The 16,735-nt window shown below is 35.5% G+C and overlaps 1 protein-coding gene across 1 annotated transcript in view; it reads left to right on the top strand.

The window, feature by feature from the left end:
- DOCK9 (dedicator of cytokinesis 9) overlaps positions 1 to 16,735 on the top strand; it is a 132,583-nt gene that overhangs the window by 80,812 nt on the left and 35,036 nt on the right. Inside the window, 9 exon segments of the mRNA XM_032226410.1 lie at positions 29 to 140; positions 2,061 to 2,239; positions 5,278 to 5,394; positions 5,506 to 5,626; positions 6,267 to 6,400; positions 10,082 to 10,196; positions 11,070 to 11,136; positions 11,846 to 11,893; positions 14,627 to 14,763. Of these exon segments, the coding sequence (XP_032082301.1) occupies positions 29 to 140; positions 2,061 to 2,239; positions 5,278 to 5,394; positions 5,506 to 5,626; positions 6,267 to 6,400; positions 10,082 to 10,196; positions 11,070 to 11,136; positions 11,846 to 11,893; positions 14,627 to 14,763 (1,030 nt within the window).

Genomic DNA, 16,735 nt, shown 5'->3' with positions numbered 1-16,735 from the left:
CAATATTTTGTAAAAATATGTTTTACAGGCTCTTTTTGAATTCAAATTTGAATTTCTCCGAGCAGTATGCAATCACGAACACTATATTCCTTTAAATCTTCCTATGCCATTTGGAACAGGCAGGATTCAGAGATATCAAGGTAAATTTATATTGATGTAGCTAAATTGAGATTTCTAAAAGAGTAAAGATTATCTTTAAAAAATCGTTCATATCCTAAGAATTATATATTGAAATTCTGTCCACATAAATATAATAAATTATTCTTCCTGTTTCAGTTCTGTAGGTAGTACAATGATAAAGTAAAAATTCATAGGTAATTTAATATGTAATTCAGTTTCTTACTTTCTTTGTTAGGCATGAGGGGAGTGAAACAATATGCTAGTTTTTGTCTATCTTTGCTTCTTTTTTTCTTTGAATTAGCTTTCCTTACAGTGGAGTCGTATGATATTCCTGGAGGTAGGTGTGAAGTGTGTTTCCCAAGCATAAACCTTGATTTTAGAAATGATAATAATGTGTATAGAAAAGCAAATGAGAGAATTTCATGTTTGAATCATGCTAGAGTTTATTGAAAGAAACATTTAAAACATGACATATCGGCCTTCCCTTGAAACAAAATGAAAATGCATAAATGTATCACAATAAACCGGCAAAAAAATAAAATGCATGTCGTTCTTTATTGTAGCATTTGCTAGGGAACCTAGAAGTCAGGGATAACATAGGGTGTGGTCAAAAAATTCAACATGACAGCCAATATGGTATAATTTAAGTTCCACCCATCTTTTACAAGTTTCACATATGCAACCATATTTGATGGACTAGTAATTAGTTAGTAGTAGTAGACCAGCTAGTAGTAGTTCCACTTTTTTTATTACATCTGGTTTTGATAGAGCTGGTTCTGCAGAAGTGCACAAATAATTCTCTGTGATCCAATGTACTTCAAGCCTGTGTCTTAACAGTTTCTTGTGCTACATTGGGAAACTTTAAAACTATTAGTTTATTTCCACTTTGGCACCGGCAGTTCTGAAGAGATATTCAAACTTCAGCTATTTGTAAATATATATTTATCTGCGAACACCTAGCTTTTTCGGATGCTGATATTCCTGGTTTCTAGTACAGCAATAGCACTTGGATTTATATACCGCTTCAAGGTGCCTTTACAGCCCTCTCTAAGCAGCTTATAGAGTCAGCATATTGTCCCCAACAATATACTGATCTCGGAAGGATGGAAGGTTGAGTCAACCTTATGCTGGTGAGGATATATGCAAGTGGTATAACTGGCACACAATGCCAATTTGAGGAAAGAGCCTCCTAGCCACAACTATCATCTGCTGTTTGAGCAGAAGAACACCTCCAGATTATGTACTGGGTCTATCTAGGGCAATGGTGGTGAACCTATGGCACGTGTGCAAGAGGTGGCATGCAGAGCCCTCTCTGTGGGCACACACGCTGTTACCCCAGCTCTGTTTCAGGTTTCTTCTGTGCATGCGTGCGCACCTCCCGCTGGCCAGCTAGTCTTCAGGTCTCTGCCACACATCCGCGAAGCATACACGGAGATGGGGGTGTGCTAGCGTGAGCAGGCGTATGCCCCTGCACCTTGCATGGGGTGATCATGCATGCGTGGGGTGCACAAGCACTTTGCCTGCACCTTGCAGTTTGGGCGTGTGCACACACTTTGGCCACTCGGTGCCTAAAAGGTTCGCCATCACTAGTTTAGGATAGTGCAACTCCATCCAAGACCAAAGATGCTAAACTCCCAGATGCAACGACACTCCCCCCCCCTCCCCACAGACAATTCCTCTTACAAAGATTCACCTACAGTTATTTAATCTTACCAGGTCATATGAAAATTATTATATTTCCGGTTTGCTCTTTCTCTAAAATTATGTCATTTTTTAAATGGGCTGTACGTGTATGTGTCTGTGTCTGTGTTTGTAGGCATTGATGAATTTATTGTGAATGATTTTTCAGTCTTCTTTTGTACCCCTTCAGCCTTTCTGGACTCATCTAAGAGGAAGATCAGCATAGAAATAAAATAAAATTTTGTAATGCTTGATTTCAGATCTTCAGCTGGACTACTCCTTATCGGATGACTTCTGCAAGCATCACTTTTTGGTGGGGCTGCTTCTCAGAGAGGTGGGAAATGCATTGCAAGAATTCAGAGAGATTCGACAAATTGCAATCGGAGTTTTGAAGAATCTAATGATAAAACATTCTTTTGATGACAGATACTCATTAAAGGTAAGCAGATTGCCAAAATGTTTACTTTGTAAAGTTAATTATTAATATCTTTATGTACAGAAGATTATATTACATTGAGAATTCACATAAATTTTTACAGATGATCTAATTCCAGGACTCCACGTACTGTTGTGCTCTAATGGCAAAGATATTCTAGGCACTATTGGCTTCTCCACTCACTATATAAAGTATATAGTAGATCTGCACTGCTGTGTTTTAAACACTGTACTTAGTAGGAGTCTTATAAAGTGTCCAAACCTCTTCTTGTGCTCTTATTTAATTTTCTGTCTGGAAATGACTATTAGAAAAATTTTACCTTTAGTTCTTACCAGACTAAATTTACTGTCTTTCAATTTGAAATAAAATCCCAGGTCTTAAAAATTAAACTTTCAAAATAATAAATGTTATGCTACTCAAAATTGTGCGCGCACGTCCCACGCATGTGTGATCATCCCAGGCATGCCCCCACCCAAACTGTGCCCCCACCCCTACGCATGTGCCCCTGCCCTCAAACATGCCCCGTGCATGCACAGCAGAGACCCGAAGACCAACTGGCTGATGAGAGGTGTGCGTGCATGCACAGAAGAAACTCAAAACAGAGCTGGGGCAACGGTGTGCATGCCCACAGAGAGGGTTCTGCGTATCACTACTGGCATGCGTTACATAGTTTCGCCACCACTGTCTAGTCCTTGGGAAGATCTTTCTAAATCTTTAACATCTGATTCATTTCCAGTATTGATAAACTAATAATGCTATACAATGAAGGAGAAAGAGCTGATTGGTTTTAACATCTAGTGTATTGTTGTCCAAAGTGCAAGACACAACAATAGAAAAGTATACTGTGTTGTGTGTGTGTGTGTGTTTGTATGTATGTATGTATGTATATCTATTTAGATTTTACAACCCCCGGTATGCCCAAATATGGGAGGAAGATCACTACTTCTATTCTCTGTCCTTCGGCTCGTCACAAGAGACCATCCAGACAGAACCCAATATTTTTTTTTTTACTGTTGCCTTTTTTTGTTACATTTGTATATTTGTGCTGATTTATTTATTTATTTATTTTTATCAGCACAAATATGACACACACACACACACACACACACACACACACACGTGTGTGTGTGTCTGTTTATTTGTGCTGATAAATAAATAGCTTGAAATAGATCTATACTAGTCTCCCTTTATTTATTTATCAGCACAAATAAAACACAAATATAACAAAGGCAGCAGTAAAAATATTGGGTTTCTGTTGTGATGGACTCTTGTGACGAGCCGATTGACAGAGAATGGAAGCAGTTAGCTTCCTCCCATAATTGGGGCATACCAGGGGTTGTGACTTTAAATATATATATATATATATATATGTATATATGTATATATGTATAATGTATATATGTATATATGTATATATGTATATAGTATATATGTATATATGTATATGTATGTATGTATGTATGTATGTATGTATGTATATGTATATGTATATATGTATAGTATGTATGTATGTATGTATGTAGTATATATATATATATATATATATGAAAAGTAATCAAAGCATCATACATTTCTGGAATTTTCACCTAAAAATAAGTCATTTATTTTAGACAGTAGACTATCACAAGCCATTTACAAAGCAATCAAATTGACCCTAATAGTGTCCCCAAACGATTTCAGGATTTAGAGAATACTTATTTATTCCATAGAAAATATTGGTGAAAATTAATCAGTTGTTTATAATATGTTGATTTATTTTCTTTAATATACTTACATATATTATGCTTTTTATTTGGTGATAGAAATTGGGGAAGAGGGAGTAATATAATATTGATATATTCTCATTGTATTCCTTTGTCATTATTTATTTTGTTGGATTTTTTATATTTCCATTTGCACTCCTTTCCTTTTCTTCCTTTTTATTATGTTTATAAACTGCCATGGTGAGATAGGCAACAAATAAATTTAATAAATAAATAAGTACATAATACATAGTACAGTACAAATTACTCATGAAATTTTATTTTTATGGATTTTCATAGAAAAATTTATTATGAACACACAATATAATATTTATTTACAAAGTAATCCAATAATTGAGTAAACTTTAAACTTGTGATTTGCTGTAGAAGAATACTAAACACAGTTTTATCTGTACTCTTTAAATTAAATTTGGATAGGATTCTTGTACTGCTTTTCCTCAGGACATTGAATAATTAGCAACTCTCTTTCCTGCATCTGGAAAATACCATCACTTCAGCACTCCAAATTACTTGAATCTCACAGATGTTAAAGCAGTTACCATATTTTTGTAGTATAAGCACACTAAGATTTTGATTAGGCAAATTTTTTTAAAAAAGTTTTGTACTGTGCAGAACTCCCAAAAATGGGCTGTTTTTTACGAAAACAGGCCCATTTTTTGTCAAAAAAAGGGGCATGCATAGCCTTTCGGGGGCTTGTAGAGTGCTCCTGGGGGCTGGGGGGGCAAAAATGAGCAAAAAACATCCAATTTTTCACAAAAACAGCCCTGTTTTTGTCAGAAAAAAAAGGACACGATAGCCTTTAGGAGGCTTATAGAGTGCTCCTGGGGGCTGAGGGAGCCAAAAACGAGCAAAAAATGGCCCATTTTTCATTCATTTTTGCCCAGCCCCAGGAGCACTCTGGAAGTCTCCTAAAGACTATGCATGGCCATTTTTGTAAAGGGGGCGGGGTTTAGGGAGGCCAAAAATGCTGTATTCAGTGTATAAGAGGCACTCAGATTTTCAAGCTCTTTTTTTTGAGGGAAAAAGGTGCGTCTTATACTCTGGAAAAAACGGTAATCAGATTGGCTACTGGTATCAAGGAAACAGAGCGAGAATACATCAATGAATCTAATTTAAAATCCTTCTCTGGTAACTATGCATTAATGTAGATTCTCAATGCTAAACATCAAATCCCTGATGGTTATAACTAAATGAAAAACTGAAAGACATCTGATCAAATTTATGAACATTTAATGTGCTTTTACTTTGGTTTAATAATGAACAAATATTATTTTACAGAGTCATCAAGCAAGGATAGCTACCTTGTATCTGCCAATATTTGGTTTACTGATAGAAAATGTTCATCGAATTGATGTCAAGGATATTTCACCCTTCCCTATCAATGCTCCTAGCAGTGTAAGCATATTTTTTAAATAAAACGATCATATATCTCAGTGTGCAAATATCTCTTTAATATAAAAATTAACCATATCAAAGGATGAAAAAATGTTTTGCATTTTTTAACAGGGTGCAAAAGATGAATCGCTTAATTTACCAGCTGCAAATCCATTGATGACTCCACAAAAATCTGTGAATGCCCTTGACAGCAGCCTTCAGAAAGATTTGTTTGGTGCTATATCAGGCATTGGTAACCATATACAGAATTCAGAAACTTTTAAATATAGCTTTAGTGACTTGCAACATACATGCTTATGAGAAACAAAATCAATATTTATAATGACTGAAGTTGGGATGTGACAACTTCAGTTTAAGTTCCCATATTATTGTGAAGCTTTTGACTAGGGCCACATTTGACTTCTTCACTTGATGCTGAGGTTGAAATCGAATATTTGGCAGGAGAAAATGGGACATATGACTATTTGATTTCAAGTCCTAAAAGTAAAAATGAAGCAATAACTCCCATTACTGAAAATGGAGCCGTCTCGTTATGAGGTTCTATTTCTTCCATTGATAATCCATCAATCAATGGGTTACTCATTTTTATCATTAGTATTAAATACACACCTAATCCTGATACTCCCCTCACCCCTATTTCAACATACATAGAAGTAGGAACAGGTCAACTGTTTATCCTAACTTGGTGAATGATTGAGGAAAATGTTAAGCCAAGTAAATCTTTTGTGAGTATTGCTAGACTGGGCCCAGGAAATGATAAAAAATATATCACTGTGAAAAAAATTATTTTTGGAATTTCTGTTTCTCTACAATACTTTTCTTTATCAGTTGAGACTGTAACACATCCCTTTTGTGTACATTTCATTATTCAGCACCCCCATATACTTGTTCCACTCCTAATGTTAATTATGTGAGGAATGCAGATTCAAGAGGTTCTCTTATAAGTACAGATTCAGGAAACAGTCTCCCAGAAAAACATGGCGAAAAGAACAATTCACTAGACAAGGTATGAACTTTTAATGCATTTGTATATATTAACAAAATATACAGCATCTTCTTGTTCTGTTACAAGTGTCAGGACAGTCAGCCTTTCATACAAACAAGGATTTGTCATTGAATTGGGAAGTCAAAGAGGGATGGTTAAGCCTGTACCTTGGTTATGTTGACTTCTGACTGATAGGTGTTCCCCCGCCCCCCATTTTTTACATTTTCTTTTAACATTGTTAGATGCCCAAAGTCACTCTGTGAGTGAGATGGGCAGTATCTAAATTTAATAAATAGAGTCATTAAGTTGAGCTGGGGTAGCCAATTAGATTGAAATAATTAAATAAATAGTTTCTGCTAAGGATAAAGACTAACTGGTTTTAGTTCTGTCATAAAAAAGATGCTGTGTATGCCACAGTTACACAGTAAATTTTTCAGTTGGAAAATTATCATTTACAATATATTGTAGCCAATCCCTTTACTTTTGTGTGTGGCATATTTCTGTCTCAATTTTAAAAACTTTGCCAGAGGAACAATATGTTTTTAAAAAGTGTCAACAAGTATTTTTACCTTTTAATAAACATGTATTAAGTCTTCAGTGCACCAATTAGTCATTAAATATTACAAATCGATTGCCTAAGCATAATTTGGTTGATATACAATACACAGTTTTTCTTTAATTGGCGTTCTACTTTTAGCATTAGGACTTAATTCTTGTACACTAAGAAAACAATGGTTTAATCAATTTTCTCCTTGACCTGCCTTGTGGCAGAGGGAAAAACCGCTCAGAAGACATTCTTCATCTGCACTGTATAAAAGTGGAGTAGAAGAGCGCTATTTATCATCCAAGAAAAAACGGGTCACGGTGGATTTTTCAGTACTGACAGCTCTGTCCTTACCAAGAGAAATTCTCATGCAGCTCTTCCATTACAAGTAGAATTTGGGGGTTTTTTTGTGATTGGTTGGATGGTTGGTTGATTTGACTATAAGAGTGCAGTGTGGTCTGACAATTTTGCTAAACCACTGAACCAGATTTTTAAAAGAAAATAGCTCAAATAATCAAGAAACAACAACATGCATGTGTATATGGAAATGTAAATAAAAAAAACCCATATATGGAAATTAAATAAAACAAAATCCCATTTTAAAGTATCTTTTAAAAACTGCTTCTAGCAAATGGTAAAATTGTCATTAAAGCTATTCGCTTCTTGCTAATGGATTAATTCTATGTGAAACAACTGACTGCAGTATTAATATTCAAACTTTTAAAATGTTTTTTATTAATATGTTTTCAGAGTGGTGGTTAGATGTACTAATCGACTTTATAGCCTTTTTGGTGTTTTTAACTTACCTATTGGTATATTTAATTAAATTTCTCCAGTTGCTGCAAGATAGAGGACAGAGTTTTCTTTTAGCACCATATATAGTAGGAAGTGATTACGGCATAGAGGAATGAGACTGTTGTGGTTACCTCAGAAGCATAATTTCATTCTCACGATAAAAAGAGAAATTAATGTATTTGTTTAAATATAATGAGAATTTCCCCCATTCTGGACAGCATATAACATCAATAAAAACATAATAAAAATAAGTATATTGGAACAATGATAGAGTAAAAAAATAATCACTGAAGACAGAGATAATTCAAATTGAAATAAATCCAAATTCATGAGGGAATACAAATGAAGGATTGAAAAACTTGTTCTAAATATATTAATTGAAGCATATATGTGCTTGAACTGAATTTTGTCAAACTATCTTTATCTTGCATGATGCAAGTTTTTATACTGTGTTGTGAACATCTCTGTCAGATATTCTGTTGTCTACTGAAGTAAATCTTACTTCTTACAATATTTGTGAATAATTATGATGGATTCTTTCTGTTCTTCATGTTTGCTGTGCTTTGTTATAATGTGTAAATTCCACCCTGCATTGACTGGTATTTTGTGTGTATATATTTTTGGTTTTGCAACTGAGATATGCAATTCAAAATTAACAGCTCACAGTTTGTCTTACACGTGAAATACATAAACATTGAATTATGGCTCAAACTATAGATTATGGGTAGGAAATTGTTAGTCTTTGCATCATATTGGCACTCATCCTCTTAGATATAGCAATCTCTTCTTGCATGTTTGATTCTTTGAGATTGAGAGAAAGCTGAAAGGCAAGAGCAGATACACAGAAAAAGAGGTGGAGCAATGGTGTACAGAACAGATATAGAGGGAATTAAAATGTTTGCTGAAAAGGGGCCAGGCTATATTGGAAAAAGACTTTTATATTCAAATATAGTTTGAATATATGTTGATCTTGATTCTATTAACAGAAGGATTAGAATTAAGATCATGTGAAATATTAGTACTGCTTTATAAAGCCTTAGTAAGATTACATTTGGAATACTGCATCCAGTTTTGGTCACCATATTATAAAAAGGATGTAAAGACTCTGAAAACAGTGCAGAAAAAGCAACGGATGATTAGGGGGATGGAGGCTAAAACGTGTGAAGAACGGTTGCAGGAATTGGGTTTGTCTAGTTCAGGGAAAAGGAGGACTAGGGGTGACATGACAGCAGTGTTCCAATATTTGAAGGGCTGCCACAAAGAAGAGGGTGTCAACTTATTTTCCAAAGCAATTTCAGATCTAATCAAGGAGAGTAGCAACCTAGAACCAAAGAGAAATTTCCTAACAGTGAGAACAATTAACAAGTGGTATGATTTACCTTCAGCAATTGTGGGTACTTCATCACTGGAGGCTTTTAAGAAGAGACTGGACAGCCGCTTGACTGGAATGGTATAGGGCAGTGGTGGGTTGCAGGCAGTACACCCCGGTATGGGTGTACCGGGACCTGCCCGGGGCACCGGGTACCGTTCTGGTATGGTGCTCCAGAGGGCCCACCCACCCGCCCGAGCGTCTTACCTGTCCTTTAAAGCCTTTGGCGCTTCTGCACATGTGCATGGCACGTACAGCCCCTGTGCAACACTCCACCAAGCAGCTGGAGCATCGTGGAGGCTTGCGGAGGCATCGCTGGAAGGTACAACGCATGCGCGCACCTTATGCGTTCATGTGCCGGTTGCCGGGTTGCAATGGGATCCGAAACCCACCACTGGTATAGAGTTTCCTGCTTGACTGGTTGGATTAGAAGCCCTCCAGGGTTCCTTCCAACTATTTTATTCTGTTATAAAGTGTAGGGAAGAAAATTCCTTGACTATTTTTAAAGCAAGCACTTTTTTAGAAGGACAGTGATTAAAGTGGTGAATTAGGAATTGGGATGTCCTGGTTCAAGTCCATCTTTCTCAGCTCTACAGGATTGTGGAGAAAGAAAAATGGCTTTAACAAATTAATAAAATAAATACAAAGGTAATATTACAAATCTGGAATTTTATATAAAAGAGCATTCAAAGGCTGGATGATAGATAGATGGTTCCAGCTTTGCAAATATAGGAAAATGACCCAGAAAAGCTTTCTCATATTATTAAATACTATCACACATTTATATCATTATAAATATCATTTTATTTAAGGAAGTTTGATGTAAGAAACATATAAACACATAGAAATTTAATAAAATAAAATTCAGTTTTGTCCTGTTTTTTGGTATGCTGAATTTTGTAATCATCTGTACTGTTCTCATATGAGTGTTAGAATACAATTGTGTCTTCTTTTTGAGAGATTGAGATAAATACTTAAATGCCTTGTTTTTCAGAACCAGCAGGCTTGCATTTCAGGAAGTTCTGTTGTTCGTTGTGATAAACTAGATCAAGCTGAGATACGGAGTTTACTGATGTGCTTCCTTCATGTTTTAAAAAGCATGACAGATGGTAAAGGAAAACTTACATTTTTTGTAATACATTTGGAGTAACCTTTTGGATAGTTGTGTATTAGCTGTTTGGGGCAAGAAAGGATCCTCTCCCTTGTAACTCTGTACATGCCCGGCACTAAGTTTCTCATCTCAACTTTTTTTAGCCCTTGTAATGCACTTGCGTGTGCACACACAAATGCAAATGTGTTGATGTGTTACTTATTTCTTTGGTACTGTTTCAAAATTATTTTTGGTACCAGTTATCAAATTACTTTCAGATAAATTGCAGTGACTAATTCCTCAGCACCAAAATATCAAGATTCTGGAATTCTGACATTTGTCAGATTCCAATATTAGTAGCACATCTACTTTGTATCTGAAAGTATGGTTCAAGTCTATTCATTTAGGATAGCGGCAGTTTGCATCAGTGGTTATTCTCCATTATTCCACTTGAGTTCTCAATGTTGCTGAGGGTAATCAGATTCAAGGATATCTATGGGATAATCCCCCTGGTAATTTAATTAAAGATCATTACTTCATGGATATCCATTCGCTAGTACTTTGACTAATTTAATAATAATTATTACTGATTGATTAAACCACTGATATTCAGAAACTGATTTATTTAATTTCATATTATTGTCAGCCTCAAGTTGATAAATTGTGCTTAGTCTTCAGTAGCACGAATCTCAATTTGTTTCCGGAGAAGGGTTTGAATTGGTTCTTAACTGTTCAGTAAAGGTATCTATATTGTACATATATATTCAAAATTGATTAGTAAGTACTTTTAACGGAGGATTCACTTAATGTAGCAGAATTATAGCTTCTTTTTAGCTCCTTAAGTCTAAAAATAATTGCTCTAATTGCAGTTTTATTTTCTTGTACTTTGTAGATGCTTTGTTTACATATTGGAACAAGGCCTCAAACATCAGAACTTATGGATTTTTTACTATTACGGAGTCAAGTTTAAAATACCATACAGTTACCCTATTAGCAGCACAATCTAAATCTTACATGTAACATTCTAGATAAACATTGTATGTCTTTGGTGGCGCAGTGGTTAGAATGCAGTATTGCAGACTAGTTCTGCTGACTTGCAAGTCTTACTGGGTTAAGGTTAGCTCAGCCTTCCATCCTCTGAGGTCGGTAAAAGGAGGACCCAGGTTGTTGGGGCCAATAGGTTGACTCTGTAAACTGCTTAGAGAGGGCTATAAGTACTGTGAAGCGGTATATAAGTCTAAGTGCTATTGCTACTGTATTTCTGTTAATTTGTGTCCTATTCTTGAAGACTACTTAGTCCCTGCAGTTTTCATGGCAAGGTTTTTCAGAAACAGTTTATCATTACCTCTTTCCTAGAGCTGAGAATGAGTGACTGGCCCAAAGTTACCCAATTATCTTTGTGCCTAAAGTTGGACTAGAACTCAGTGTCTCTGGTTCTAGCCTGATACCTTAACTACTATACCAAACTGGCTCTCTAAGTATTGTATATGATGTTGTAATATCATAAACATTTCAATTATAAAAGTACCTACATGGTGAGGTAATCTTAAATTCAAGAGAAAGAATATGATCTATCCCTTATTTTGGCTCTAACATTAGCACAGTTTGTGGATAGTTAACTAGGCTAGGTCAGCTAAATCAGGGTGACTCTTTTTTGCTCTCTTTCAGAGTATGCTTGCATCAATTTCAGTACATGGGGAAGCGATACATTGCCAGGTAATGTGTATAAGTCAAGTGTGTTATTTTATTGCAACAGAATGCTTTAAAATCTTGATGATTGACTAGCGTCTAACATTGGGAAAATGCATGTCAAGAAAGAGGTAAGTAATTAGACTTAGTTATCTGACATGTTATCTGTGGCTCCTGAATGTATTTTGGTTCCACTTTGACAGTTTTTTTGATGCCACAGAATTTTTTGTTAATTATTATCGTAGCTGTAGAGATTACAGAATATTTGGCTAAGGAAAGTAGCATATTTTTATACAGTATTTGATATCTGAATTAAACTGTTCATTCTGCTATATGTATTCTCTTGGCACTTTAGGAAGTTTTAGAGAATCCATCATAAATATCTCCCATTCCTGATCACCATTAAGGCTGATATTTTATGCTTTGATATCAATTTACTTAAGTAAATAATGAAATAAAATAGAAGAGCATTTTAATGTTGAAAAAGTAGCCCCCCCCCGAATAATTTGGAATGAACCTGTTACTTGCAGAAACATCAAAAGTTGCCCAAAACAATTGGATTGAACCACAGCTTCTTGAGCAGGGGGCACACCACAGTCTCCTTCAGAAATAATGGAACACAATCCTTCCCCCTTTACTCAGTGAAGCATGGATTTTCCCTCATATTCAATCTCCTACCATCTCATTAGTTGTCATCCAACTGGGAAGTGGTGGAATTGACACTACAGAGGGCCCACTCCACTTTCTAAGGACCTAGTTTGGATATACTGAATACAAACATGCATTGCTTTCTCCCCCTCCCCCCTTTCATTTCTTTACACAAATGTCAATTTCTTGCAAGTGTGAGGAAGAATAAAGATGCAAGAATTTCCTGTTTGCTGAAGTTAATTATTATTTGAAAATAGACACTGGGTTTAATAAATACTGGGTATCTTTCAGTTATGTTTGTTTGCTTCATAAGCTTGTTTTTATGAAATTGCAAATTTGCATTATCACTTCAGATTGCAGGTGTGGACTATTCAAGAAATATGCATGCAGCATATTTAGGGTACCCATCATTTACATTTAGTATTGTAAGCCTCTTTGAATATTGAGATGGGCAGCATATATATTTAATAATAAATAAATAATTTCTGGTTTCCAACACTAAAGCTTTCACCTGCAATCTCAAGTTGTAAATTCAAGATAACAGATTTGCATTCAGACTTCATACTTCCTGATCGTGAAAATTGGGTCTGTAAATGTTTGTGCTGATAAAATTTGGGGTGAGAACACAGTGGACTCAAATCACTATAATTATTGCAATATCATATTGTATACAGGTAGTCCTCGACTTACAACAGTTCATCTAGTGACCATTTAAAGTTACAATAGCACTGAAAAAAGTGACTTATGACCATTTTTCACATGTACAACCTTTGTAGCATCCCCATTTTTGATCATGTGACCCAAATTCAGTTGCTTGGCAATTGGTTCATGCTTATGATGGTTGCAATGTGCTGGAGTCATGTGATCCCCTTTTGCAACCTTCAGACAAGCGAAGTCAATGGGGAAGTCAGATTCACTTAACAACCAAGTTACTAACTTATCAGCTGCAATGATTTACTTAACAACTGTGACAAGAAAGGTCATAAAATGGGACAAAGCTCACTTAATAAATGTCTTACTTAACAACATAAATTTTGGGCTCTATTATGGTTGTTAGTTGAGGACTGTCTGTATTAAAATGTAATGATAATTTCTGTGAATTCAATCTATCTTTCCCTTGATTTGTTCTTCTATTGCAAAAAGGAAAAAAATAATTTAATTATAGTAATAGCTATTGCACAGAAAATATATCATCCAGACAGCATGTGATAATATTGAAATTAAAATTAAAAACATGCATGTTTCTGATTTTGTGGGAAAATTTTTGAAAGAAATTCACAAACAAATATTAACTCTACACTTTGAAATGCACCAAAGGAATGTATTAGCAAAGAAATTGCATGCGATATTTACACACCCTATAGTTAAGAGTAATGGAGAAGTGTGTAATTCTGGTATTGGTTTTCATTTCTTGTCAGCTCTGGTGGTGGTACACACTAGGAGGTTAGTCTGTACTGATTGCTAACTCAGATCATTTTCTTATTTCCTTCATTTGATTGCTGGCAAGTTTAACAAAATATATGGCTCTACTCCCTTCCTGCCTGGTAAGATACAGGTGTTAGCATTTTTCACGTCATTCTGCTTTAATTGCATGTGTGCTTATTAAAGACCTGTTGACTTTCCTTTAACTTCTTTTCACAAATATGTATGACCCACAATATATTGTAACTTTTACATTATTTTAATTTATTTTATAAAAACCTCCTGCAATGCTTGCAAAATACTTCTTATTTGTGCTAATAAATGCAAAACAGTTCAGGACCGACAGGTCAAACAGTTAATCTTTGTTGACTGAGTCTTGTTTTAAAGACTACCGTGGCTGACTATCTGAAAACCATTCCAACATTTAAAAAATTTAGAAGACCACCCAACATTTCCAGTTGGTAATTAAATTGTATGGGCCACCTCCTCCATATAGTGTGGGCCATATATAATTGCTTTGGCTGGCTAGATTTGTTCACATGGACATTAACTGAAAACACAAGAAGCTACTTTTTATTTTCATTCTCTAGTGGAATTTTTTGCTTCAGCTGCTTAACTAACTCTCTCCCTCTCATGCTGCAGTGCAACATGTTTAACTTTTGCTTCTGTCCAATTTCACTCATCTTGCAGGAACCAGGAGGGGTTGGGACCCATAGTTCATGATCGAAAATCTCAGACATTGCCTGTTTCCCGTAACAGAACAGGGATGATGCATGCCAGATTACAGCAGCTGAGCAGCCTGGATAACTCTCTCTCATTTAGCCACAGTAAGTTCCATGACATCATAACAGCTGAAATCTCATCTGGTACCACAACACCAGGGGCAGGTCAAAACCCACACCAGAGCATGTCATGGATTTTAATTTTCTAGGTCAAACCAAAACATGAATCTGCTCACTGGACAGCAGCAACACCAAATGCAAACACAATGTTAAACATTGTTGACATACATACATATCAAAAATACTCTTTGCAGACTTGAAAATTATGTATTTACATTCTGTGGTGTTCACCTTGAAAGCTTTTTGTGTGTCCAATGCTGCTGGGAATTGTGTCAGTTTACAGTTTGTCCCGAGTCCTCCTAAAATGGGGAAATGTGCTTAGTTGATTGGGTGACCATGTTTTGACATAGAGTTTAAGAGAAACCTTTTGCAGTAGTTTGAAAATACTATGAAAATGTAAAGTCCATGATTTAGTTTGGATGTGAAGAAGCACACAGTAATTAAGTGAATTTTTCTGTGTTTTCAGTGTGAGAAAAATATCAAGTTTGCTTGGAATTCTGTAGACAATGGTAAGAAAATGAGGTTACAGTCAGATTTTGTTGGAACCGCTTGAAATAATCATCTCTGGAAATACTTTAATTTTATTAGTAAGAAGAGCATTCAATAGACATTTTTTTAATAACAGAAAATATCAAGTTAAGAACAGGCAGCTTGCTGAAATAACACATGCATATACAAACATAGACTCCCAAACTTATACACTCATATATTCCTGTCATACTCATTTTTAGGGTATACAGCACTGAGAAAGAGCATTAAAAACAGGAAGAAATAATAAATGAAAGACATTAAACCTCAGGGTTTAGAAAAAGAAAAGGAAACCTAATTAAAAGTAGATAATACCAAGACTATTTGCTAGATTTTTCCATATCTGTCTGTGTAACTATTCTTGTTCTCACTATGTCCATACACTGATTTTATTATCCAGACTTATCGTTAAAAAAAATTCTAAATTTAATTTTTAAAGTTTTCTAAACATCAAAGTTTAGTTTTTAAACTTTGAACAAAGTTTAGCTAAAATTTCTGACTAAAATAAAACATCAATTCAAGATCAGGCACGTTGCTGAAATAATGTATGCTTATATACACATACTGTGTAGGTTGGAAACATGCGGAAAAGGCCTTCAACCTGCAACTAAAATGATGATGATGATGACGACGAGATATATACATAGATGCACACAATATAAATCGGTTTTTTTTGTCACATTATTCCCTTTTGAGCAGAATATAAAGAGGAAGAAATAGAAGATAAAAGAAATGAAAGGCCAGAGTGTAGAAAAAGAAAAGGAAACCTAGCTAAAATGGCTTACATCCAGATTCTTTGATAGATTTTTTTTCATATCTATCTATTCTTATCCTTGCTTCCACTATGTCTGTGTACTGCTTTTATTCTCCAACTTCTTAATGAAATTGCTTTGAGGATTTCTATCAAAATCCAGCTTTCTCAGTCTTCTTCTTCTTTCTCTCAGTCCATTCATACATTTCTTTTGCAATTTCATCATTCTTTCTACATGATCAAATCATATGAATATACTCTTTGTATACTATTATTTTTGAGTGGAATGATATTCCGCAGAGCGTACACTATAACAAATAAAACACATTTGCTGGATCCCGTTAGATCAGAGTTTCCCAACCTTTTCAGCTTTGCATACTGGCAGAGGGGAGGCTGTGTAAGTGGCAGTCAAGCATGTGCAGCTCCATTTGGGGGCGCATCGCCCACCACGTCCGCAGCCCAGTTCCAAAAGTCTCAATACCCGGTAGTGAGCCATGGCCCAGAGGTTGGAGACCCCTCTGTTAGATGACACTTTTTTAATCAAGGGAGTTGGAGCATGCCCACTCTGTCAGTTCTGGGAGGATTAGCAGAAACAATTGGAGGCAGGGGATCCCTCAAGTAACTCAACACTATGCCATGCAGGTCTTTATAGGTGACACACAGCACTTGAAGTGCAAC

The sequence above is a fragment of the Thamnophis elegans genome, chromosome 11, assembly GCF_009769535.1.
Source record: "Thamnophis elegans isolate rThaEle1 chromosome 11, rThaEle1.pri, whole genome shotgun sequence".
Lineage (NCBI taxonomy): Eukaryota > Metazoa > Chordata > Lepidosauria > Squamata > Colubridae > Thamnophis > Thamnophis elegans.
Note: the sequence above shows the minus strand (reverse complement) of the source record. Positions and strands in the feature narration are given on the sequence as shown.